Source organism: Clytia hemisphaerica, unplaced genomic scaffold, assembly GCF_902728285.1.
Source record: "Clytia hemisphaerica strain Z4C2 unplaced genomic scaffold, Clytia hemisphaerica genome assembly, whole genome shotgun sequence".
In the NCBI taxonomy this organism is placed as follows: Eukaryota; Metazoa; Cnidaria; class Hydrozoa; order Leptothecata; family Clytiidae; genus Clytia; species Clytia hemisphaerica.
This window is the reverse complement of record NW_027103979.1, coordinates 1,505,549-1,528,359: the sequence shown is the minus strand read 5'-3', so window position 1 is coordinate 1,528,359 and position 22,811 is coordinate 1,505,549. Positions and strand designations below refer to the sequence as shown.

The window sequence follows — 22,811 nt, the reverse complement described above, 5'->3', positions numbered from 1 at the left end:
TCTTTTGTTTTTCCGCTAAAAAGGTTGTTTTTACCAAAATTTTAGTGATTTCTGGAGGGGCAGCATCAGATGACCGAACGCTAAAAGGGCATGAAAAATGGCCTGCTCTTATCTTTAAAGTGAAATTTCTCGAGCTCTGTGAAATTCAAAGAATCAAACTCTTTTTTTATTAGAGAGGAAAGGTGTAACTAAATTGTAATGGGTACACGAAAATAAACTAAAAAAGTGATCTTCTGAGATTGCTGAAAATCTATCAAATTTTAACAGAAGTGTCAATGTATTGAAATGAAATACATTAATTTTACAATTTATAATGGAAAAAGGATGCAAGATTTTAGGCTAGCCAAGAAATTTTCAATAAGTATCATAAGTATCTGGTATTTCTAACACAATATCAAATAGTATATACAATAGTTTTTTTTTCCTTTTTTTATTTCAATAATTTATTAACCTGAATGTGTTATAAATTTAACAGTGGGAAATAGAAAAACTAAAAAGGAAAACAGGCCAGGAAATTACCATCCACCTAGATGCTAGGAATGGCACCCTTTTTCCTGACCGAGGTCTATAAGTAAATAAAATAATGATATAGCCTAATCGAACCTACTTCTTAACTAAATTAATGGATTTAATAATTCTGTGTAAGATCATTTTCATAGCCTTTTTTAGCATGTAGGGATCGATCATAAAGATAAAACGCTCCCTTCGGACGAAAGCCTTCCCTCTAGGAGGAGGTCTTATTTGAAACAAGTAACTGTAGGGAAGTATGATATAAAAGAACACTTAGATATACGATAATTATTGTATTCTTTTAATATTCGAACTGATTATGGCCCGTTTCTACATCCCTAAATCGACATTTGCACTCAATGATAACGATAATGAAAAGGCAAAATAAGGTTTTGAAGTTTATTGGAAGTTTGATTTTGAACTAGATTTCATTAAATAGCACAGTTGAATAATTGAAATATGTTTCAAAGATGAATTATACATATTTCAACTCAAAGTAAACACATATCACTTTATTTCTGATATTTTTCAGAAAATAAAGCTAAATGTGATGGTAAGCTTTGTGGTCGCTCTTGTCGGCATATGCCGACATCTGGCAAATCGGTCAAACTTTTATTTTTTTCCGTGGCAAATACGAACGGCAGTTAAAGGGTTCAGAAAAAAGAACTGACGTTTTAGCGGTACTCAAAGTTTACTGTCTTAATATGACAATCATAAGGTGCTAAGTGTGAAAGTGAAATTTGAAATTGGTTCAAACAAATCTACTTTTTGAAAAAATGAGTGATCGCGTATGAATCGTCAAGAGAAATTCACAAGGGACAGGTAGCTGCTAATAATTGTCATAAAGAGATGAAACTTCGATTACTGCAAAAAATACAATTGTTATTTTTTACTTGTTGCTTATTCTTCGCCACGGCATGACGTCGTGACGTCAGAACTGGGGTACAACAGAACACTTACTAAAGATTAATTACGTGTTTTCAGTAAACATAATCTTTTAGTGAGTTAAACCATAGTGTTTGTTTTACCCTCGAAATTATTAAATCTTATTGGTTGAAAAATATGTCACATGACTTTCCGTGGCAAAGAATGAAAAGCTTCTTGCAGCTGATCATTATTAAAAACATCTGATCATGATGATATTTTTAATAGAATGAATTGGCAGCTAAAGATGCAAAGACGGAAAAATGGCAGGTAAGACAACTTGTATATCTCGTGTGATAAATCAAATGAAGAGGATTAATAATCAAAGAATTTCAAAAAGTCCTTCTTATTGCTTCTCCGATAAGCATTCTATCAAAAGTTACTATTATACTGTACATTCAATAACCTCAGACCCCAAGAAAAAGATTGTCTTTAATGATTTCAATGAGTTCTTTCTAGGTTGTCGATGATGTAGTCGACAATTTCGAGGATGAATTGTGTTGGTGCATTCAACAGATTGAAATTGGCATGCGAACTCAAAAGCCAACTGGTGATCAAGGTATTTTCTTGTTCAGTTTTTGAAGTATGAAATATGTAGTAAGTATGCTCTGATGTTTTTTACTTGTCTTGACATTTCCTTTTCAGCTACCAAAAGTAAAAAATTACTGACCCAATTAAGATCAACAAAGACACCAAAGGTATATCAATTTCATTTCATTGTTCTTTTTTATATGTAGTATACACTGATCTACTGTGTAGATTATTTACTTGCTCCATCAATAGTATAAACCAGATTTGACAATCCCTATTCAACATTTCTAATGTTGAAATGTTTTAGGTAAATGGTTTGCACTCTCCAATAATGATTTAAAGAAGATATTCTGTCGTCAAATGTAACAATAAACGACGTAACGTGCGCTATTTCTTGTGGTGATTCGTTTAGATTCGCAATCTCAATAATTTTTCCACAGCGAATCAGACCTTGCTCCTTTAGTTCTACTATGATGGTACATTTCTCGTCCCGCCTAATCCAATTGTCAATGAAGTGGGCTGTCTAAATTCAATGTATTGTTTTTTTATTGACGTTAATGCAATGGCTTCTTTCAATCTTTTGCCCACCATTTGCTTGAATAGACATGGCAAAAAGTTGGCCTTTTGAACTTACTATCAATCGTATTTAAACTTCTTTTAAAATCTTTTTTGGGATGGCTCACTTTATACTACTTGCTGATTGTTTTCTTATACAGCCAAAGAAAAGGATGTTGATGAAAAATAACTTCGGTGATTACCGTCGAAAAATGACAGAACAATTAAAAAAGGCTAACAGTAAGATTTTAATTCATTCTGAATGAACTTTAATATTGTCATTTCGCTATGTACCATCTCACAGTTTTGTTAACCAGCCGATCTTTTACTAACCTTTTGATCATTATGTTTAGTTGTGACTCCGAAAATTGTCGACGTCGATGAGGATGTGGTAAAGAAAAGCGTCTTCGTCAAGAAGAAAGCCAACGATTTGGTATTCTCTCTTTACTTTTAATCAAATATTACATTGCTACGGATGAACCTGAATGAATATGGGCCCCAACGAATAAGAATGTTTTGAGGAATTATAGGGTCAAATTTTCTTATTGTTTGTTTTCGCTTTATAATTATTTTAAACTATTATATAATAGCTGAAATGATTTACCAGTCAAGGGCAACTGGGAGTAAGAGTTCTTTTTTGTTTGAATATCAAACTTGAAAGTCACACATTTTTTATCATTTTCGAATGTTTGTTCTTAGCCACCAACTTCTGGCAATGATAACAACAACACGGGGTTCATGTTCAATTTTCCTGATCCGAATTGATTACAGCAGCAAACGATTGGAAAGGTGAAGAAGAGAGAAGTGCCGGAAGAATTACTTTGATATTCATCTTTAATCATGAATTTTTTAACTTTTGATATCTTGTAAGCCATGGGCTTGGTAGGGATACATTTGCTTGGTTGGTTTGGGTTGTACTAAAAATAACATGGTTTGGAGAGTGATTTCAGAATGATAGCCCCGCAATTCATTGAAAATATTTCAAAAAAAGCCCGAACCCTGTAAGGTTTTTAAATGTTTTTAATGAATCGAGAGGCTATTTGTTCCAAAATCCATGTCTTTCCTCGTTAATGATTATGGCCTAAGAATACTTTCAAATTTTCTTTTTTCCCAGAGTTAGTGTTTCATTGCTTTTTTTCTGTTACAAAAATTCTTATTTTTGCCGGCCGGGGCTATTACAAAAAGCAGGGCTATTAAATGTATCAGCGATATGATTAAAATCTCTTTACTTCACGTCGTGAATGGGTTCAATGAAGCAGTTTTTGTCCTTGTTTTGATATTGTAATTATCTTTACTGAGTAATTTTTACGATCTTTTTGCATTTTTATAGTTTATAATTTTACATTTGTCATTAACATGAGGCAATTAACTTTTTTTTAACTGGGTGTCCCTATGACTTAAACTTAGACTGTAGACCAAACATTTAATTCCATCATGACACAGAATACATCATCTTTGATATCGCGCTTTAATTGTTGTAAAAGGGAAACTATTTTATCGCTGGATTCGATATCTGAAATTCTAACTACACAACGTTTTTTGTATTTTTAAGAGTAATGAGTACAAGTGGAAATAATAAATCTAAAAATGCAAAAAGGAGAGAAAAAGCACGGGAGAAGAAATTGAACGATCTTGTAGAAGAAAGGAAGAAACATGAAAACGAACATCAAAAAGTCGATCCTGTCGTCGCGTTGAAGAAACAACTTGCTGAAGCAAAGTCCAACGGAGTAAGTCGAATTTGATCTTTTTGTCAGGTGGCACTGAATTTTTTAACTTTTCAACAACTGCTTACGCAACGAAAATAGTATCAGTTACTAATCTCAGTTATGGATTATATCCGTCTTCTCAAGCTGAGATGTTGGATAACATGTTTTAATGATCTTTAAGCATATCCCACCTTATTTTCTAAAGAGTATAAAATCTTTCAAAATTCTACTGGTAGCGTACCTCTTGAAAGAACATTCCACTCGAGTCAAACTTAACGGCTATCGAAATCGCGAGGATTTTCATAAGAGGTATTAGAGTTTTACTTGCCTCACTAAGGCTGTTTCAATTGGTATTTTTCACGCTTCTTAGGATCATAAATTGGCAGCGAAACTTCGACAAGACCTTTGGGTGTTGCAAGATGCGTCAAGTGGCAAGAAGTAAGATCATAGTGCAGTTACAAAACAACTTCTTCCATATTATTTTGTTGGTAAACTTAGTAAATAAGTGAGGTTAAGTAAATCGGTAAAATCACGACGACGAACGAAAAATGTAATAGGCTAGTGAAAATACGAAATTTGATTGGTTGAGACTCACTAGCCTGTTAAATTTTCGTCCGTCGTCGTGATTTTGCCGATTTACTTAACCTCACTATTGAATAAACTTAAATACATATTTAAAAGGAGTTTTTACGCTAAAACGAAATACTTCCCTTCCCCTATCTTTGAATAACAGCACTCACGTTTTTTAAAAAGGTGATTTTTTTGATTTTTTCAGTATTCAACTTGAATCGGAAGAAATAGCAGAAAGCATGCATCGTTTGAATAAAGTTAAGGTCAATGACGGGTTGGACCTCTCAAAAGCCACCTCTGTTTCTAAGCCTCACAAAAGCGAAGAGCAGGTTTCAAACGACTCAATAAAGAACTCTCTGGATGAAAAGAGCTCAGTGGAAAAAGAGGTGAAGAAAATGCGAAAGAAAGTTGAACAGATAAACAAACTGAAGCAAAAGCAAGAAGAAGGTGAAGATATGCAACAGTGTCAGGTGAGGAGACGAATTTTTTATCCAAACGCATACTTTGGAACCGGATGGAGAATACTTTGTGGTTGTCAGCTGACACCAACCCCCATATTATTCCATATCATTATTATTTTTCACTTTTTGGTTTCCCACTTCTTTTATAGCTGGATAAACTTGCGAAAGAAGAAAGCTTTTTACAAGAATTGAAACAACTGGAGGAACAACTTGCTTCCCTTTGATGGACTACTGGTTTAATCAAGTACTTTAGGCGTACAAACTTTCGCGAGCAGAAATTTTCGCGAGGTCGAAAAATCGCGAAACCTACGACATTTACTTTCGCGAATTTGACAAAAATATTTTTTTTCGCCAGCATATACTTTCTCGAATGAGGTATATTTTTAATAGAAAATTCAAGTTTTCAGTGCATAAAACTAGTGTTTTGATCGTTCAAATGTATTCAAACCACAATTGATTGTATTTTGCATATTATCTACACTAGATTTTATCCTTGTTATCATAAAAGAGGAAAATTTGAGTAAATTTTCTTTTCAGTTTTTTTTCGCGAGTATAAATTTTCGCGAATTTGCCTCTCAAGAAATTTCAAAGACATTTACTTTCGCGAAAAGTACTAAAATTCGCGAAAATCACGAAAGCTTCTGCTCGCGAAAGTTTGTAGGCCTAAAGCCTCATTGAATTTTCAACTCTCATTTTATAACTATTAAGATATTATTTATTCAGCCCAGACATTTTTAATTTCTTCATGTTTTTGTGCAATTAAAGGAAGTCCTCTCAAGTTTTTACAATTTTTAATGAAATATAATTTTGTAAAAAAGTTGTTTTATAAACATTCAGGTGTAGGGAATTTTAAAAGAAAAGTTTTTAAGTATTTAAGACTGTGTGGTTAGTTTCTGTTTTTCCAATGTTCAACTCAATTTTAAATAACTTTTCATCTACCCATTGCAATATTTCTCCACAATTTATAACTAAGAAAATTACCTTTTTAGTAAAATTGAAAAACTATTAAATAATATCAGAAAATGAATGGTTCACGAACACATGATTTAAAGAATCTTAAAGTGAAAAAAGGTCAGATCGAAGTAAAGAAGATGGCATCGACTCTCAATGTAAGTGAAGTGAGTATATTTTCATCACAAATAATCAACTTAAATAAAAAATAGATCTGTGAAATATTTTTTTTTATGAAAAACTGTTTTCAGTTTTCAATTGTTATCAAATTGTGAAAACAGTAGTTTATCTTTATTGTCTGTTTAGATTAATAGCGAGTTGGAAAATCGAATCTATGGAGTAATTTATGGAAATGCATGTGGTGACGCTATTGGACTGTTGACGGAATTCATGAGCAAAAGAGAAGCCAAAGTTGTGAGTTGGCTCAAATTTTGAGATATATGAGATGAGATATATTTTTTGTGGTGCAATATTTTGCGCCTGTCGGTTTTTGTATTTTACAAAATATTGCCTTTTGACTGAATCAGTCCTTAGATTTTGAACATTAAGATTGGATTACTATTGACATGGAATTTAGTAAGCATTTATATGACAAAACGTGGCCGAACGTAGATTATACACAGTTTTAGATGGTTACTACCTATCCAAGATGAAAATTTCTAGAAAAACGCGCCTAGGTTAAGGGGTGTCCACATGTATTTTACAGACTGGTGTTGTAAGTACCAAAATACTCATTGGTCAGAATTTTTTGTCAAACTTTGTCAAGATTTAAAAGGACTCGTGGCTTAGATGTTCCACATTTTAGAAATGCTCAATGATATGTTCATTAGCGAAGTAGGTCTTTTATTTTTAAAACATCGATACTTTTTCTTTTTTTGCAGTATTACGGCAATAAGAAAGAATTGGAGTATGAGATGAAAGTTCCGGATTTTCACCGGGAACGTTGGAAGACGGGTGATTGGACGGATGATACGGATCAAATGATCCTCATCATCCTATCCATCATTGATCAACAAGGAGAGGTAAAGGCTAACACTGCTAACTGGTTCAAACCATTTCATTTTTAATCATTTTGTAGCATATTTCATCAAGATATGTGATATTTTTTATATTTTCAGGTATCAAAGACGGACTATGCGGCGAAATTACAGAATTGGTCACTGAAAGGCTTTTCCGAATTGGGAGATTTCGCTGGTATGGGGATAGGTGCAACTACTAAGAAGGTTTTGCATCGTGAAAATTATCTGACCGATCCACACCAAGTATGCTAATTTATGTGTATACTTTGTAACTTTCTCACCACTCACGCCATATTGAAAAGCTGTACCACAAAAAAACGAAAAACGAGAAAGAAAAATTAAAATATAGCTGTTTTGAAGTCTTTATCCTAGGGTATTCGCACATTCCCACATTTATCACTTTCTGAAGGAGTTAGGTTGTTTTAAGAAAAGTGATCAAAATTGTTATGTTGATTACTTTTCGCAAAGTTGTCATTTATATTGAGATGTTTTGGATAAATATATACCGAGGCAGTGATAAAATTTTACAGAAAGCTCGAGGATGCCTTCATATAAAAAATATTTTTTGATATACAGGCTTCATTGAATGTTTGGGAGGAGTTGGGTCGTCAAGCAGCACCAAACGGAGCTTTGATGAGAACCTCCATATTGGGTGTGTTCCAATACCAGTCTTTGGAAAAAGTTATTCAAAACACCGTTTCCATTTGTAAAGTCACACATGCAGACCCAAGGTATAGTATTGTAATCCTCAAAGAATTAAAGTTTTTTTTCTTGATCCCGCGACTATCGAATGCTTCTTAGTTTCAAATAGAAATCTCGGCTCCTTGAAGGGCATTTCAGCGCTAATGGAGAACATTTTGGAATAAATGACCTCAAGCCAAAGATAACTGGATCATAATTTCTGATTTAAAAGTATAGCAGAAATTTATAAAAAACTATAACTCGCTTTGTGTCTTCTTTCTTGAAAATATGGCGACTACCAAATAAGGGCATAACAATTAGGCTGAGACAAGTCACTTTCTTTCGCAATGATTGTAAAACCGTATATATAAATTGAAGTTTCCTTTTGGTTCTTTATTTATACTTGTTTGTTCTTCACTTGACGACTGTTTAATCTCTTCATCAGTACTTTTACTGTCCTTCATTGTGCAGGTCAAAACTGCTTAGTGTTCCAAATTATTTCAATCACTCCTCTGTCCTCAATGAGGTAGAAACATAAGATTACTAATAAAGTTGGCTCGAACTTTTCCAATCTACTTCCTCTCTTTTCCTGACTTTGGTGCCTTGTTCATATTTCTGTAGATGTGTGGCATCTTGCGTCGCTCTAACCACAGCCATCGCTTTGATGCTCCAGAGGCCAGTCGATTTGGTGAAGACGAATGGCGAATTCAAAGTTGAACTTATAATCGATCGATCGTACGCTGAAGCTTGTAGAATGCTCCCCGATGAAAAGTCGCAGGTATAAAAACTTCCGCTTTAAAGGTAGAAGGTAGAAATTTGAGGGAAAAAACAATAGTTGTCGAGCTTTTTAAAGGAAAAGGTACGTTACTACATGCTCTTTTGGTCTTGCCAATAGAAAAACGCTGCGACCCATGCTCCATTTGAAAGCACTTAGAGAGATGGTGCATTCGCGTTGCCGTCTTCTCGGAATGGTCGATAAGTGTTTTTGCGACACTGAGATCACAAATTGTCATGTTTGATAAATTGTATGGTTTAGTCTAAGAATGTCTCAAATGCATCAGTGCTAGGATACAGACCGTTTTTTAAACGTTTGGCCAACCTTGCGATTTTTCTGTTCATTTTATATGGTAAAGGACTCGTATCGTTTACATGGCTGTACATCTTTAGTTTCAATTCGGTAAATACTTTTGAGCCTTAATTTCAGTGCAGTCTAGGTAAAATGCCCAACCGGAATATTTAAATTGTTTAAACTATGTAGGATCAGTTTGATTTTAAAACGATCAGTAAAGGCTGATCAGTCGTCCAGTGTACAAAGTCATTTTAGCATTTATTATTCAGTACCACTTTTTAGACCCCTAATCCAAGGGCCATTATACCGTATTATGGTCTGCAAACAACAACAAGATTTTTAAAACATAAATGAGGGTAGATATTTACGTATGTTGATTATTTCATCACTAGTTTATTTATTTCAGCGTGACGAATTAAGGAAATACATGTATGCGAAGAAATTGACACCGCTGGAACTGGACGATCAGAGGAAGATGGGATACACCTACAAGTGCCTGGGTGCTGCATTCTGGGCTTTCAAGCAAACTGATTTCAGAAAGGCATTGCAAAAGATTTGCATGAAGGTAGCAATAACAAATAACAGTTTAATATTGAAGATGTTATTTTTATGATATTGAAATCCCTTATATTGTCAGCTGACAAAGAAAAATAAACAAAGCAATTTCTCAAATTTTTTGTTCGCGTGGCGCCGAAAGGGGGAATTCTTTAGTTTAGAAATACCGTGTAAGCTAATGGTAAAAGGCAGACTCTACAAGAAGACATGGTGCAGATATTTGAATTTTCAGTTGATTTCGAATATTCTTTTTTCAAAATGATTCTGGTGTTTTGGTTTGTTTTTCATAGTTTTTCATAGTTTGCACACATCACACCAATCTAACCTTTTTATTCACAAAGGGTGGAGATGCAGATACCAATGGAGCGGCGGCAGGGGCGTTACTCGGATGCAAGCTGGGATTTAGATCTATCCCCGAAAGCTGGAGACAAAAATTATGTCATAAATCATGGCTTGATGGTCATATACAAAGGTAACATTCCAACTAAGTCTTGGTTTTCGATACAACTACTAAGTATAACTATTTATCTGAACGAGGTAGCAGTTGATTCTCACAAAGCTCTTTGTTCACCTACATCTACTTTAATCATTTTATCATTATAACCCGTGGATGTCCCGTGATGGTTTTCTTAATGTCTAGAAAGTCTTAAGGATTGATAGGTCATTGATACAGAACACTTGTAGTGAAATAATCACTTTTCTTTTTTCTGATAATTTTTTTTCTTCAGTTTTTTACCACTGATCAATCTCAACCAAAATGAAGCTATTGAGAAATGATATGAACGTACTGACATTTTCGAGGTCTTGTCTTGTGACAAATATTGTGAAAAATATTGACTTCCTTATCGATGGCAGACTACCGCTTTTTTAAGGACGTAAAACCCTTCCGGAAATTTCATGTATTCAATATTTATGCTTAAAAAATTTTGTACTGCAATTTTTCCCTATTTACAGTGTGTTCAGGATAAGTTGAACTATTTTTATTTAAATAACAAACTATAAAGTCGTACTGAGTTTGATTTATTACAATAAAGTGGAAAGGCTTCGATTCAATCGATATAATCAATCTCCAAGGAAATAAAACATGGTTTGCAAGTATAAAATAAATACTCAAGTTCTCAATCATTGATATGGGCACAAATCAATAAGGTATAGCCCAAGGCTAGAGTCGGATCTCCTATTTGAAGCCACTTATTTCCTTCATAAGCTGTGCGGCCCGCGCGGCTTCATACAAATACTGGACTGGAAGTAACATGTACCGTCAGAATGAAAAATAAATGTAAAACATGAAAACAAAGAAAGTGCTAGACTCCATCCGTCCTCCGACGACGGTTCAAATTTTAAGGCTTTAACCTTTTCTTTCTTGAGGATTCGCTTCTAGCCTAAGGCTTGAAACTCAATGGCACAAATTACGAGATGAGATTGTTGTCCCGCGTTCTGAACACACGGCATCATTTATTTAAGATTTATAATTTATTACAATTAGATATTTTGAATTTAATTCATTATTATATCCATCACACATATGCACAGATGTATTTTTTTATTTTATATTTTAATGATTTTCCAATTATATACTATGTCTTTTTTTTTTCTCAAAAAATTGTATGTATCCTCATTGACGCATCAAAGTTGCTTTTTCGAAAATTGCTTGATCAGCATGCTGATAAATGTTGATAAATTTTGTCAAACCTCCCTTTAAACTCAGTCATGTTTTATAAAATGCACAGTCAGTCTTTCTGAGGAGAAAAAATACCTAACGATACACGTAAATCAAATGGTTGCGAACGTTTTATAACGTTTTGTTTCCTTACCTACTTCAAGGTATGTCATGATGTCAAGTAGAGCAATTTTAATTAAAATTGCAGTGATGTGATCATTTTTTGATGAGAGATTTTTCTATTTGAAAATCCAATTAATGAGTATTACATTGACACATAATGATATTTTCTTTCAATTCTCTTTGAGAAAGGGTCCAAACAGGACCCAGATAAGATCTTATCTGATGTGGTGATTGTTGCCTTCCCATTGTTCTCTAGATTGTAAAAGAAAGCTTGAATCGTTTTCTCAGTCTTCCGTAGTAATTGGATTTTGATACTTGAAAGTGTTTCTCTCGAATCTTTCGTTTCAACATTTCATATTTTACTGTTCATAGTTAACAATTTGTTGTTACTTCTTGCTTCCTGTAGTTTTTTTAGCTACCATTGGTAATATTGAGCAGAATGTGCGAGAAGTGGTTTGATCCCAACCACACTTACTTTCACATAGCAAATTTGTTCCTTGCTTTAACATACTTTTGTCCAAACAACCTCAAGGGATTGATTGTTCTGCGTCTGTTCTTGGGTACTGCTGGTGTATTCTTTTGTTTATGGGCCGGAATCATTTTATGTTCACCTGATACTCTGGGATGGAATCTTGTTTTTGCCGTCATTAATTATGGACATGTTTCATACTTATGGTACATCATGCGCCCCATCAAGTTTAGTGAGGAGCACGAAATTTTGTATGCTGCTGTTTTTGAACAACTTGGAATCGCTCGTTATCAATACAATGGCCTGGTTCAGCTCTCTTCGGTGAAAGAACTTGCAAAAGGTGAACATTATTCAAAGGAAAACGAGACACACGGTGAAAACATCTCAATCGTTACTTCTGGAAGGTAGAATTTCTGATTTCAGGGAGAATAAGTTCTGCTAGTGTATGTTTGTGCACATTTTTACACTTATTTTACACTTTATTAATTATGCAAATCATTCGTCAAAATTGCCTCGAATAAGTATTTTAAAACTTGTACATTTGGACCTGCGCAGAACCACAAAAACTTTTATTGAAATTTTGAACAAAGTATTTTAGATAAACTCTAATAGCACTTTTTTGACCATATTTAACCTTATTTAAATCATATATTGCTTTTGCTTTAGTGCTCTCGTTATGAAAAGTGGTAAAGTTTTGCATCGAACGAAACCGTACGAGTTTATCGATTCTCCTGAATGGATCCTCAGTACGCAAGGTAACTTTGCCGCTCCTGTAACCTTTGAGGTATGTATTCAATGTCTAAATCACATCTTGTTGTATTTAACATATTTGCATGACTTAGGAACTTGTAAGGGCTCGTGGGGTGGTGATCATCGTTCTTGAGTCCTGCAGGGAGGTCCAAATTCGATTCTTACAGTAGTACTACGGTTCCCTTGACGAATGAACCAACCTTCGCCCGGTGTAGCGGTAAATTAAGATTCCGGGATATTAGGACTTCAAAGTCATGATTTGCTGGGATATTATGACTTCAAGACTGATCAGGACTGATCTCCCAGGAAATTTAGATCGATACGGAAAAGTTTTTGACTCTAACTAAATTCGTCTTTAAAGGTAGAAGAGTCCTATTTTCCCGGTGAAACATGACCAATTAAAGTTTTTCTATTGCTAAAAAAACCTGAAACAGTGTTCTGTTTGAGTGTTCTGTTTTTATAAGAAAAATGAAGCAGACAAAGTATTCATGCAGTACGTTTTGCACATATTTTGCTATGATGTTCCCGCTTTTCATCAAAATAATATCTGTAGAAGATACCCCAAAAGCTTCCTTGTAAATGAAATTTATTTTTATCAGCGTGTGTTATGAATTTGAGAAGCTTTCAGGATTTCTCTTTAAAAATTTCGGATGTAAATATTTTGACAAATATTGTTTCAATTGACTTGAAATTTTTTCCATAATCAGACATACCGACTTGCTATCTGAAAATGTCAGTTAGAAAGTGAGGCACCCTGCGGTGTAGCGCAGTATTTCAAATGAAAAAGTACTACAGTAAAACCTCCAATTAACGGACACTCTAAAAGGCGGACACCTCTGATTAGCGGACAATTTTATTTTCCCCAGCCGTTTTCTAGTCAAATCCTTATAAAAAAGTTTCCAAAAGGCGGACAGTCAATTAGCGGACCCTCCATTTAGCGGACAAAAATCTTTGCACGAAATGGCCAAAACCCTATATTTTCCTCTCTAATTAGCGGACATCGAGCATCAAACTGGTTATAGACTTCAAATTTTAAGATACGAGTGATTCATTTAAATAATCTTCAACACTTTATAGTTTAATTGTACAAATTGATTGTACGGGTTTGAAGTTTTGTCTTTATCAATAAATTTGTCTGGGTCATAGAATTGGGTAAATCATCGACACCTCAACACTTATGATTCAATAAAACTAATTTTTTTCATCTCAATAACTTTTCTCTTGTTCTTTCATGACCTAGTGTCTCTAGAAAAGCACTTCGGACCGAAAATTTATATTTTTGACACCTTCACATTGCCTAACACCAAAATTAGAGCTCATAGTTTAAAAGTTTCTAAAAGGCGGACACTTCTAATTAGCGGACACTAACCCGTTTCCCCGATGGTGTCCGCTAATTAGAGGTTCCACTGTATTTATAATCTTAGAGAAGAAGCTTTCTTATAACTTTACTAATGAAAACAATGTTTTACATTTTTTTAAATCGTCATTCACCAATGTTTTACAGACCCTCTTGATAATTAAAAGTTTTTAATCGTGAACGATAAATGCAGCAGCAGAGTCACACAGGAAAAAATCTTTAAATCCCAAACTAGTGAAAATTGAAAAACAGATTGGGAATTTCAACCCATTTCTTTTAGGATTAGGAAATGTTAACTTGGAATTCTTTTGAGCATTGGGTATTTGTTTTTACAATTCTGGAAATAATTTCCCAAATCTGTTTGGCATATTCGGGATCAATAAAATCCTCTATGGCAAAACCTAAATCATAAACTTAAAATTTTTGAAATAGGTAAAAGTTGTGACCAAGGTAGGGAAACAAAATAACACCAACCGCTAAAATTCTTTCTAAATGAAAAAAGAAACCTATCCGAAAATACAAATTCACAAGTTTGGTAATCTAATTCATAAAAAAACTAGGTATAATTAGAAATCACATCGTGAAAAATAGATTACATCGGAAATGGAAACCTATCCGAAAACACAAATTCACAAGTTTAGTAATTTGGTATCACGAATTGTGACCTTGCTTGCTTTATTCTATTCTTTCTCTGGATCGGGAAATGTGATTTCTCGAATTAGGGAAATAAAATTTCCCAGATTGGGAAATTCGATTTCCCGAACTCTTTAATTGAGTCAATTAATTAAATCAGAACTTATTATATAACTTATAACTTTTTCAAACCTTCAAATGAGACAAATTCAATCAAAAATTTTAAACTGTCACAAATTAGAGCCTAAGTTCGGGAAAATTATTTTCAGCACAAACTGATCTTTATTTTGAAAATTCGGGAATAGCATTTTCTTGATGGTGAAATTTCAATTTCACCAGTTAGTTAAAACAAACATCCAGATCATGTTTATTATTAATCTACATCCGGATAATGTGTTAGTGATATCTCGAATCCCAACCTAGGGACAGTTAGCACGATCCCTAGTTAGTGATCAGTTAGGTAAATATAGCATTTTCCGCACGTGTATTCATATATTTCCCGAACCTTGGTATTTGATTATTTTTTCCTGTGTCATTGGCTAAGAGGAAATCCAAATTTCACGAGTTTGTAATTAAAAAAGTTAAATTTCATATCAAATTTTAATGTCAGGGACAGAGATAGCACAAGGCTTTTTTAAATGTGCGTTATCCACATAACGCTCCGCTTTAACATATCCCTGGTTAAAAGGTTACCAAAACATCAAAAACAGTTTCTCTTAAGGGTCGGGTTTTTCACATAATTGAGTCAAAAATGGCGAAAAGTAGGAACTATTTTTCAAGAATCGGAGAATTTTTTTGGCAATCGAAGAAATTTCTGTGAAAAAGTCTCTTTTTTGACACCTTTTAGGTTACAGTGATATCTGAAGGTTGTACACTGATTTCATGGAAGAGAAGTGATTTATTGAGGACACTACGACAGCAACCTCAAGTGAAAAACATATTCAATTCCATCATTGGACAAGATATTGCTTTGAAGTTGTTCAAAAGTAACCGAGTACTGGACAACGCCAATGGAAGCGAGATGGCAAACATTATGTATGGAAAAGAAGACAAACTGCACGGTAAGTAACGTTGCCCGTCTAATCCTCTGCAATTTGTCTGAGAATAAGTAAAACTGAACTTATGCTTGAACTACTCATTTTTTTCCGAACAAATCATACACGTTTTTTATTTTAAAGGAACCTCAGAATAATAGATATTCAGTTACGAAATTATGCCATGAAATTATAAGTAAGGATAGATTACCTTAAGGGAACTTATTTTGGTGAGAACTGATTTTGGCGAAATTAGCGAGCAAACTCGAAATTCACCAAATTTTGTTCCCACCAAAATTAATTTTTTAGGTCATTCGCCAAATTAAGTTTTTGCCAAAATTAAAAAAATCGTTGATTCGCCAAAATAAGTTCTCGCCAAAAATAAAAATTTTGGTATTTTGCCTAAATAACTTGTTGAGTTCACAAAAAAGCTTCAAATAAGGCAAAATAGAACAGATTTATGCTGTCATTCGCCAAAATAAGTTCTCGCCGAAATTAAACAAATTCCTGGTTCGCCAAAATTAGTTCTCGCCAAAATTAAAAAAAAATTGAATCGACCGTTCGTCATTAGTTCTCACCAAAAAAAGTTCCCTTAAATATGCTTTGCCAACAACTGATTTGCAAAACACATATTTTTGTCTGAACTTTTCATTATCTTTCTACAAATGTTAAACGACCCTTTTACTTTTTAAATAAGAATTTTAAAAATTTCCCTTCTGTTTTAGTCTGGTAAGTATTCCTCTATTAGAGAGCCAAAACTTAGGATCCGTGACCTCTTTCTAGAGTGCGCAAGGGTTAAAATATCTCTAATATAAATCTATTCACGATAAGTGTGCGCTAAATTTTGCTTTGCTTGTTTTTTTCTCAACCAATGCTTCAATCTTAAAAAGTTTGGTATCGTTGCGAAGGTAGGAAGGAAATTTGAAAAGAACATGAAGAAAAATGAAGAAGAAAAACTTCAACTTTTTATAGATAGGTCGTATAAACGTTATTTTTACATCTTTGGAAAGCTTAAAGCTTGGCAATTTAAAAAATATATACTTTGACTAGGAAATATAATTAAAAATTTGCACTATTCAACAGAATGTAAAGTAGATTCACTGATTTTTCTGAAAAGAAATATCTTACACAATGTAAAATTCCGGGGGTGACAAAGTTGTTTCTTATGAGATGTAGTAAATTTCACAAACACAAAGACGGGGATAACTTTCGGACGCGAATTTTATACACGATACGTATATTATATCAAAACCTTCAGTTACATTATCATTTAGTCAAATGTGCAGACGACGATCGTTTTCACATTGCCTGTATTTCGAACTTCAAATGCTTGTTTCTCTTTGTGTATTCGAGTACAGTACCTGTTGCTGCACATTTCCTTACTGAGAGTTTTTTCTGATGGCATTATTTGTTTCCATTGAAATTCACTTTGGAAATCCCAAGTTTAATTCTAATACATTCAATTTAATTTCTCACGGATGCAAAATTTGGACTCCTGCTACTCCAAACAATCTTTTCTCTGAATGTCTAAATTCGCAAGCCTCCTTTTCTCGTAACATTTCTGACTTTTTCTCTAGAAAATGGGAGTGTGGTGATGGGTGTTTACAATCAAACCTTCAATCCAAAGCTGAAAGAGGATGAACCGATTACAGCTTGAATTTTCGAAGATGAACGATGAAAATAAAGTGTATCCCAAAAACATTGATTAAAAAAGAAGTTGTAATTTGAATTATTTCCAGAGATGTTACGGTTGAAAACCATTTTTGGACCTACCCCGGTGGGTGGAGGACCTTTAAATTAACTGATGTTCATCCGTCCATTCATCCGTCCGTCCATCTGTTCGTCTGTTAACCGCTTTTCTCGGGATTGGCTCATTAGCTTTTCTGATTTTTTTGCACAGTGATGCAAAACGGTGATTTCCCAAAAGTGACGGAGCCCGATTTTCGATATAAAAAATTTTTTGGGCAAATTTGGGCCAAAAAGTGCCTAAAAATGGTTTTTGGACTAAGATAAAAATCAGATTTTCTTATCTGGGAAATTCCCTTTTGCCATTTTCAGGGAAAATGAGCATTTCTCGAGATTGGCTTGGTTTCTTTTTCCTTATTTTTTGCATAGCGATATAGAATGGTAATATTTAGTTTCTGATAGAGCCCGATTTTCGAAAAAATATTATTTTGGGCAAATTTAGGCCAAAAAGTCCCTAAAAATGGTTTTTTTTAGGACTGCCTAACATGGAAAATCACGTTTTATCGTCAATAAGGAAATCATACTAAAATATTTATTCACCCCACTAGCTACGACTATAAGTCATACGACTTTAACTATACTTCACAGGCCGGCGGGGGGGGGGGGGGTACTAGGTTTTCGAGGTGAGGGGTATGTCCGAGCCGAAAATCGAAAATCGACCCTTTGAGAGACAAAATTTTGGTGATTTTGGGACCCTCTGAGAGACTTTTCCTAAATTTTGGTCCATTTTTTCCAAATTTTGGTTTGATTTTCACCAAATTTTGGTCAAAATATTTGGATTGGAAATCGTAACCCTTTGAGAGAGAAATTTTTGATTCCCGTGATTTGGGAGACTAACCTTTGAATTTGTACCCCTTTGAGAGACTTTTGAGGAATGAGAAAAGGTACCCTTATAGCTCGCACATACCCGGCACCCATTTTGCCCCCGGGTTCACAGGTCCATATTAATGAGCTGTGATACTCACAGTAATCTATTCAAGCTGCTCATTACACTTTTTTACTCTCTGGCTATGTGTCCTATTTTATCTGATTCTCATCATCAGGTAGGTCCATTCAGCATGTTGCTTGTTAAAAGTTGTGATGAACAATTTTAAAGGATACCTTAAAACTAATTTTGGCGAGAAACGTATTTTGGCGAAATTTTAGCGAGAAATAATTTTGATTAGTTAGTTCCTTTTTGATCCTGAGTAAAACCATGGTAAAACTTCCAAACATTTTGGCCGAGCTTTTATTATTTTAAAATATCATGATAATGCATGTGACAAGCTGAAATTATTAAAAGAAGGCTCTTTATGGTTCTTACGGGGGATTTTACTTTAATAGGATAAATTTTCGCGGGGATTAATTTTCGCGGATTTCGCGGATTCGGGTGTCATCCGCGAAAATAAGTCCCATTGGAAATTTGAAAAAGGCCCATCCGCGAAAATTAGTTTCCGCGAAAAATTTGAATTTTTTTTGCTATTCGCGAAATTTTTATTTTTATCGTTTTTTATTTCTTTTCTACATGAGGGCACGCAACCCTCGAAAAAGGTCAAGTCCTCGATATGCTTGTTAGCAAAAAATCGTTTTCCTCAAAATTTTCATCACAAATTTAGAAACTTGGAAGAGCTATTGGAAAATTTTTTATCTAAAGTGATCGGTAATTGTTAAAGGCTTTACAATGCAAGAGGGTAATCCAACTGGCTTGAAATTAAACATTTAAAAGGATATGTAAGAAAAGGAGGGAAAACGGAAAACAAAAGAATTTATTTTCAATTTAATTTTCTTATCCCGAATTTCTCTTCCGCTTTTTTCCCAAATAGGCTGTGAAAATTTAGCTCCGCACCATGGAAGTTCAAATTCAACTTTTGATCATGGAGGTATAAAGAAAGACAGGAGATGAATTTGTCGGTAATCGGTCGTTAAAGTCTTTTGATTTCTTTTATGTAATAAATCAAAAGAAATTCTAGGCTCGCCCGATGAAATGTGACTTTTTAGTAGAACTCAAGTTCTCTCTGAACATTCTTACTATCAGCATCGAAGATTTCTAGCATTCTAATATACGAGAATAAAATAAAATTTAGCTCCACGAAATAAGTTTGCGTTCAATTTTGTCATCCATTAAATTTTGTTTTGAAAAGATATTTTCTCCAGCCAGAAAATAAAAAGTTCTTTATAAGCACACACAATTTCAGACCCAATTTGTAGACAAAAAGTCGCTGGAGAATTTTGGAGGGAAGTATTAAGCAATAGAGTTCACCTTGAAGAAAATGTTGATCGAAAAATCTTGTCATTTGATGAAGGATTGCAAAGTTTACAGGCCTTTTTTAATCCAAATATTTTCTTACACCAATGTCAGAAACAATGGATCTCGTCTCATCTAATTTCTACAACTGAAATAAGCCAATAAGATTTTACCTATCAACAAAAGAGCTCATTTAAAATGCACGATATATGAGATATGCACGATATATGAGAAAAATTGGTCGAAAAGCCCAATATTTTTAATTTCGCTAGAAAGTATTACAATCAGCATTCTATGGGTCGTGGCGGGTTGGAATAATTTTCTTGGAAATTTGAGTGGGTTCGTGTTTTTGCAAAAATTTGAGGGGGTCCGTGTTTTCTCGAAATTTAAGTCCATGGTCCCAAAGTCCGGGTTTTCGTAAAAGTCTGGGATCCGGCCCAGGTCCTGGTTGTACAACAGTACGCCAATTGCGGGCTAGTCGGACCATTCTCAAGCTTTTTTATCCCCAGATCTTAAACTCTTAAGTCTCATATGTTAAAACTCAGTCAGGAGTTAAAAATCTACCGGGTGCGCCACAAAAAAGTGGTTCTCTTTAAAACTAATTTTCTCGAAATCTAAAAGTTTTAAAAGAACCATTCCTATTTCATTGGAAAGAATAAAGATAAACTTAAATTTTGATGGGTCATTTATTGAACTCGATTCATTAGTTCAAAAGTTATGCTCAATTGAATAAAAAAGTTACTTTCGGAAAATGCTCAGAAACGTTAAAAATCGACTGAGGATCGAAAGGCTCAAAAATAGTCCAATAAGGCTCAGAATATAGCCTGTAAGTCTGTCAACAACTTCCAAATCGAAATATTCGATTAAATTAAAGAGATAGCCCAAAATCGACTTTCTCGCCGGAACTTTAAATCTTGAAAAACGTTAAAATAACCAAAATTATCAAAATATTATGACCTTTATTGTAATTGTTAAGAGAAAAAAAATCTATTCCCCCGCTCTTATTAAGACCCCCGCTAATTGAATTTGAATAATTCAATACTTTATTACAGTGTAAACTCGTTAAAATTTTCCTTTTTGCTGTTAGTATTGGTTCTTATTTTACGTGTTCATTTGCTAAAGTTTCTTTTTTGTTGTTGAAATTGATATCAGTTAAAAAAATTCTGTCTTTAAATTACCCCCCCCCCCTCTTATTCCACCCCCCTGCATATTAGAATTTAGAAAATTTTCCTACCCCCCTGCTTATTCGGACCCCCCGTCTATTCAGGAGACAAGAGTAAGCTCACTGGTTTGTAGTTAACTGCTAAGTTATGCCGTCCTTTTTTCTTTTAAATGGGTGTGACGTGAGCAAGCTTCCAATCCTCAGGTAGAATCCCTTCAGCTAGTGTCTTCATCATTAATCTTGAAAGGGGCTCAGAAATTTTGTCGACAAGTTCTTTTAGCATCCTTGGATTTATTTCGTCAGGACCAAATTATTTGTTTGAATCCAGTTTCCTGAGCCTCTTACTTACCATATATTTGGTTAATAATAACAGAAATGTTCACAGCATTTTGTTGTACTGTAGTCCGTGTTACGATAAAACAAGTGTCTCACCCCAGAGCGGTGTACTGTACAACCAGGACCTGGACCGGACCCTGGACCCTAAGAAAACTCGAACCCCGGACTTATACGAAAACCCGGACCCCTCGTATAAATTTTCACGGACCCCTCAAATCTTAGCGAATTTAATTTAATTTTTGAGAAAACACGAATCCTTTTATTTTCCAGTTTATTTTCATAAAAATTTACCATTTACCATATAAACAGTAGTCTAGCAAGCTAGACGACTAATTTATACATAGTAGAATTTTTTTTTACTTTTGAATGAAAATGATATACAACATGAGTCAAATATATTAACAAACATACTTTTGTATAAATTGTAAAAAAAGAGAACAATGAAACACCTGAAAAGACCAAAATGATGAAAAACTGAAAAGAAACCCTCGAAAAAGTAGCCTATGTAATCGTCTAACCCACAACACTCAAACATGCAAGGACGTCAAAATTTCCGTCAGTTTGGAGTCCTTCAGTGCCGCTTGTTCTGGGGTAAACGAACGACTCGATCGTTCACCTCTCAGGCAAGCAACCACTGATCGGATCAAAACGAAGGAAATTTTGCGTCGTATGCCATTCACAACCTCACTTTTCGAGCATTTTTGTTTTGCCGAGATTTTATCAGCTAACCTGCTCATAAAAATTGAGCATTCTCGGGCTACACCACCTGTAGCACCAAATACTAATGGGGTGAAAGTCCCTTTCTCAACTTGAAGAATCCGTTCGTTATATGCTCTCTTCTTTTGCTTTTCAAGGGAAGTGAATGTAGTGCCAATAGATTTTATGTGATAGCTCGGAGCTAAAAGGTTGCAAACCTTCACGTCAAAAAATGCTCTTTGATACCGCTGCCAAAATCCATTAGCACTAACATCCGCCCTAGCTTCATTCCCAGTAACAGATGAGCGTGGTAAATCGACCTGTTCACGAGACAAATCCATAAGCTGGGGCTCGATCGACACGTCGTGACAGACTTCATTCATCATGGTTGCCAGAGTATCGCGAACGTTGTTATGTCGATGGATAACGTAGCCGCCAAGATGGCAAGATAGCGCATGGTCGATTGTGAAGTTGGCTGAGCAGGCACATTTGATGGGCAGTCGCTTCATTTCCCAGCCATACCTCATGTGGAGTGCGTCAGCGAATTCACGTTTATTCAATACAAAATTCTCTTCTTTCAGTGGAAGAGTGGTCAGCCACGAGGAAGCACCATGAGATGAAGCGATTTCCAAAGCTTTTTGGTTTGATTGATGGGAGTTGTTGAACGATTTGATCGAGTGATCGTTTTTGTTCTCCAATTCGTTTAGCGGCTAGTGATTTCAACATCTTTTTCGATTGACTTGGATCAATTGATTCATTTGATTGTGTTATGATGCGCTCGACTAGCACTTTAGTTGCCAAACGACTTGTTTCGTTTTGAAATTTAGCCTCATCCTCGATGTTGATGATTCCAAGGCCTCCCATCTTGATCGGAAACGAGAGGATCTTCCTTTCAATATCGGAGCACTGTCTGCCATCACATATGGCTGGTATGAGGTGAAAACGGATGACATTTTCGATGGGTCGAAGCAATTCTGATATATCGTCTAGAGTTCGGATGATATAGTTGAATTTTTGCCGGTAGCCAATAACGAAGGCGACATACGCAGCTTGGGGTTGAGTTATTTGCAATGTCTGACAAAGTTTTGA

At 34.6% G+C, this 22,811-nt stretch overlaps 4 protein-coding genes across 5 annotated transcripts; all 4 read left to right on the top strand.

The window, feature by feature from the left end:
- Positions 1-1,897: 1,897 nt before the first annotated feature.
- LOC136810959 (UPF0488 protein C8orf33 homolog) lies at positions 1,898-3,363 on the top strand. The gene is made up of 5 exons (XM_067067553.1): positions 1,898-1,993; positions 2,080-2,132; positions 2,682-2,760; positions 2,874-2,953; positions 3,220-3,363. Exons 1-5 carry the CDS (start codon positions 1,963-1,965, stop codon positions 3,283-3,285), a joined length of 309 nt encoding a protein of 102 aa, XP_066923654.1. The 5' UTR covers positions 1,898-1,962; the 3' UTR covers positions 3,286-3,363.
- A 684-nt stretch (positions 3,364-4,047) lies between these two features.
- On the top strand, positions 4,048-5,565 carry LOC136810958 (partner of Y14 and mago-like). The gene is made up of 4 exons (XM_067067552.1): positions 4,048-4,247; positions 4,597-4,664; positions 5,002-5,266; positions 5,407-5,565. Exons 1-4 carry the CDS (start codon positions 4,077-4,079, stop codon positions 5,479-5,481), a joined length of 579 nt encoding a protein of 192 aa, XP_066923653.1. The 5' UTR covers positions 4,048-4,076; the 3' UTR covers positions 5,482-5,565.
- A 682-nt stretch (positions 5,566-6,247) lies between these two features.
- LOC136810951 (ADP-ribosylarginine hydrolase Tri1-like) lies at positions 6,248-10,406 on the top strand. 2 transcript variants are annotated; one of them, XM_067067543.1, is made up of 9 exons: positions 6,248-6,366; positions 6,515-6,622; positions 7,090-7,230; positions 7,327-7,470; positions 7,804-7,958; positions 8,530-8,686; positions 9,384-9,542; positions 9,874-10,004; positions 10,261-10,406. In XM_067067543.1, the coding sequence occupies exons 1-9, from the start codon at positions 6,280-6,282 to the stop codon at positions 10,307-10,309; spliced, it is 1,131 nt and encodes a 376-aa protein (XP_066923644.1). In that variant the 5' UTR covers positions 6,248-6,279; the 3' UTR covers positions 10,310-10,406. The 2 variants fall into 2 exon arrangements, with proteins under 2 accessions (XP_066923644.1, XP_066923643.1); XM_067067542.1 differs by having other exon boundaries at positions 6,248-6,375.
- Positions 10,407-11,671: 1,265 nt separating this feature from the next.
- On the top strand, positions 11,672-17,359 carry LOC136810952 (blood vessel epicardial substance-like). The gene is made up of 4 exons (XM_067067544.1): positions 11,672-12,188; positions 12,451-12,568; positions 15,372-15,585; positions 17,136-17,359. The coding sequence occupies exons 1-4, from the start codon at positions 11,755-11,757 to the stop codon at positions 17,213-17,215; spliced, it is 846 nt and encodes a 281-aa protein (XP_066923645.1). The 5' UTR covers positions 11,672-11,754; the 3' UTR covers positions 17,216-17,359.
- Positions 17,360-22,811: the final 5,452 nt, after the last annotated feature.

Excerpts from the sequence above, each read along its gene's own strand:
- LOC136810959 (XM_067067553.1), top strand. The coding sequence starts at position 1,963 with ATGCGAACTCAAAAGCCAACTGGTGATCAAG. Across the intron at positions 2,133-2,681 it reads GATCAACAAAGACACCAAAG|CCAAAGAAAAGGATGTTGAT; the intron begins GTATATCAATTT and ends TTTCTTATACAG. Across the intron at positions 2,761-2,873 it reads ACAATTAAAAAAGGCTAACA|TTGTGACTCCGAAAATTGTC; the intron begins GTAAGATTTTAA and ends CATTATGTTTAG.
- LOC136810958 (XM_067067552.1), top strand. The coding sequence starts at position 4,077 with ATGAGTACAAGTGGAAATAATAAATCTAAAAATGCAAAAAGGAGAGAA. Across the intron at positions 4,248-4,596 it reads CTGAAGCAAAGTCCAACGGA|GATCATAAATTGGCAGCGAA; the intron begins GTAAGTCGAATT and ends CACGCTTCTTAG. Across the intron at positions 5,267-5,406 it reads AAGATATGCAACAGTGTCAG|CTGGATAAACTTGCGAAAGA; the intron begins GTGAGGAGACGA and ends CTTCTTTTATAG.
- LOC136810951 (XM_067067542.1), top strand. The coding sequence starts at position 6,280 with ATGAATGGTTCACGAACACATGATTTAAAGAATCTTAAAGTGAAAAAA. Across the intron at positions 6,623-7,089 it reads GCAAAAGAGAAGCCAAAGTT|TATTACGGCAATAAGAAAGA; the intron begins GTGAGTTGGCTC and ends CTTTTTTTGCAG. Across the intron at positions 7,959-8,529 it reads GTCACACATGCAGACCCAAG|ATGTGTGGCATCTTGCGTCG; the intron begins GTATAGTATTGT and ends ATATTTCTGTAG.
- LOC136810952 (XM_067067544.1), top strand. The coding sequence starts at position 11,755 with ATGTGCGAGAAGTGGTTTGATCCCAACCACACTTACTTTCACATAGCA. Across the intron at positions 12,569-15,371 it reads CCGCTCCTGTAACCTTTGAG|GTTACAGTGATATCTGAAGG; the intron begins GTATGTATTCAA and ends GACACCTTTTAG. Across the intron at positions 15,586-17,135 it reads AAAAGAAGACAAACTGCACG|AAAATGGGAGTGTGGTGATG; the intron begins GTAAGTAACGTT and ends CTTTTTCTCTAG.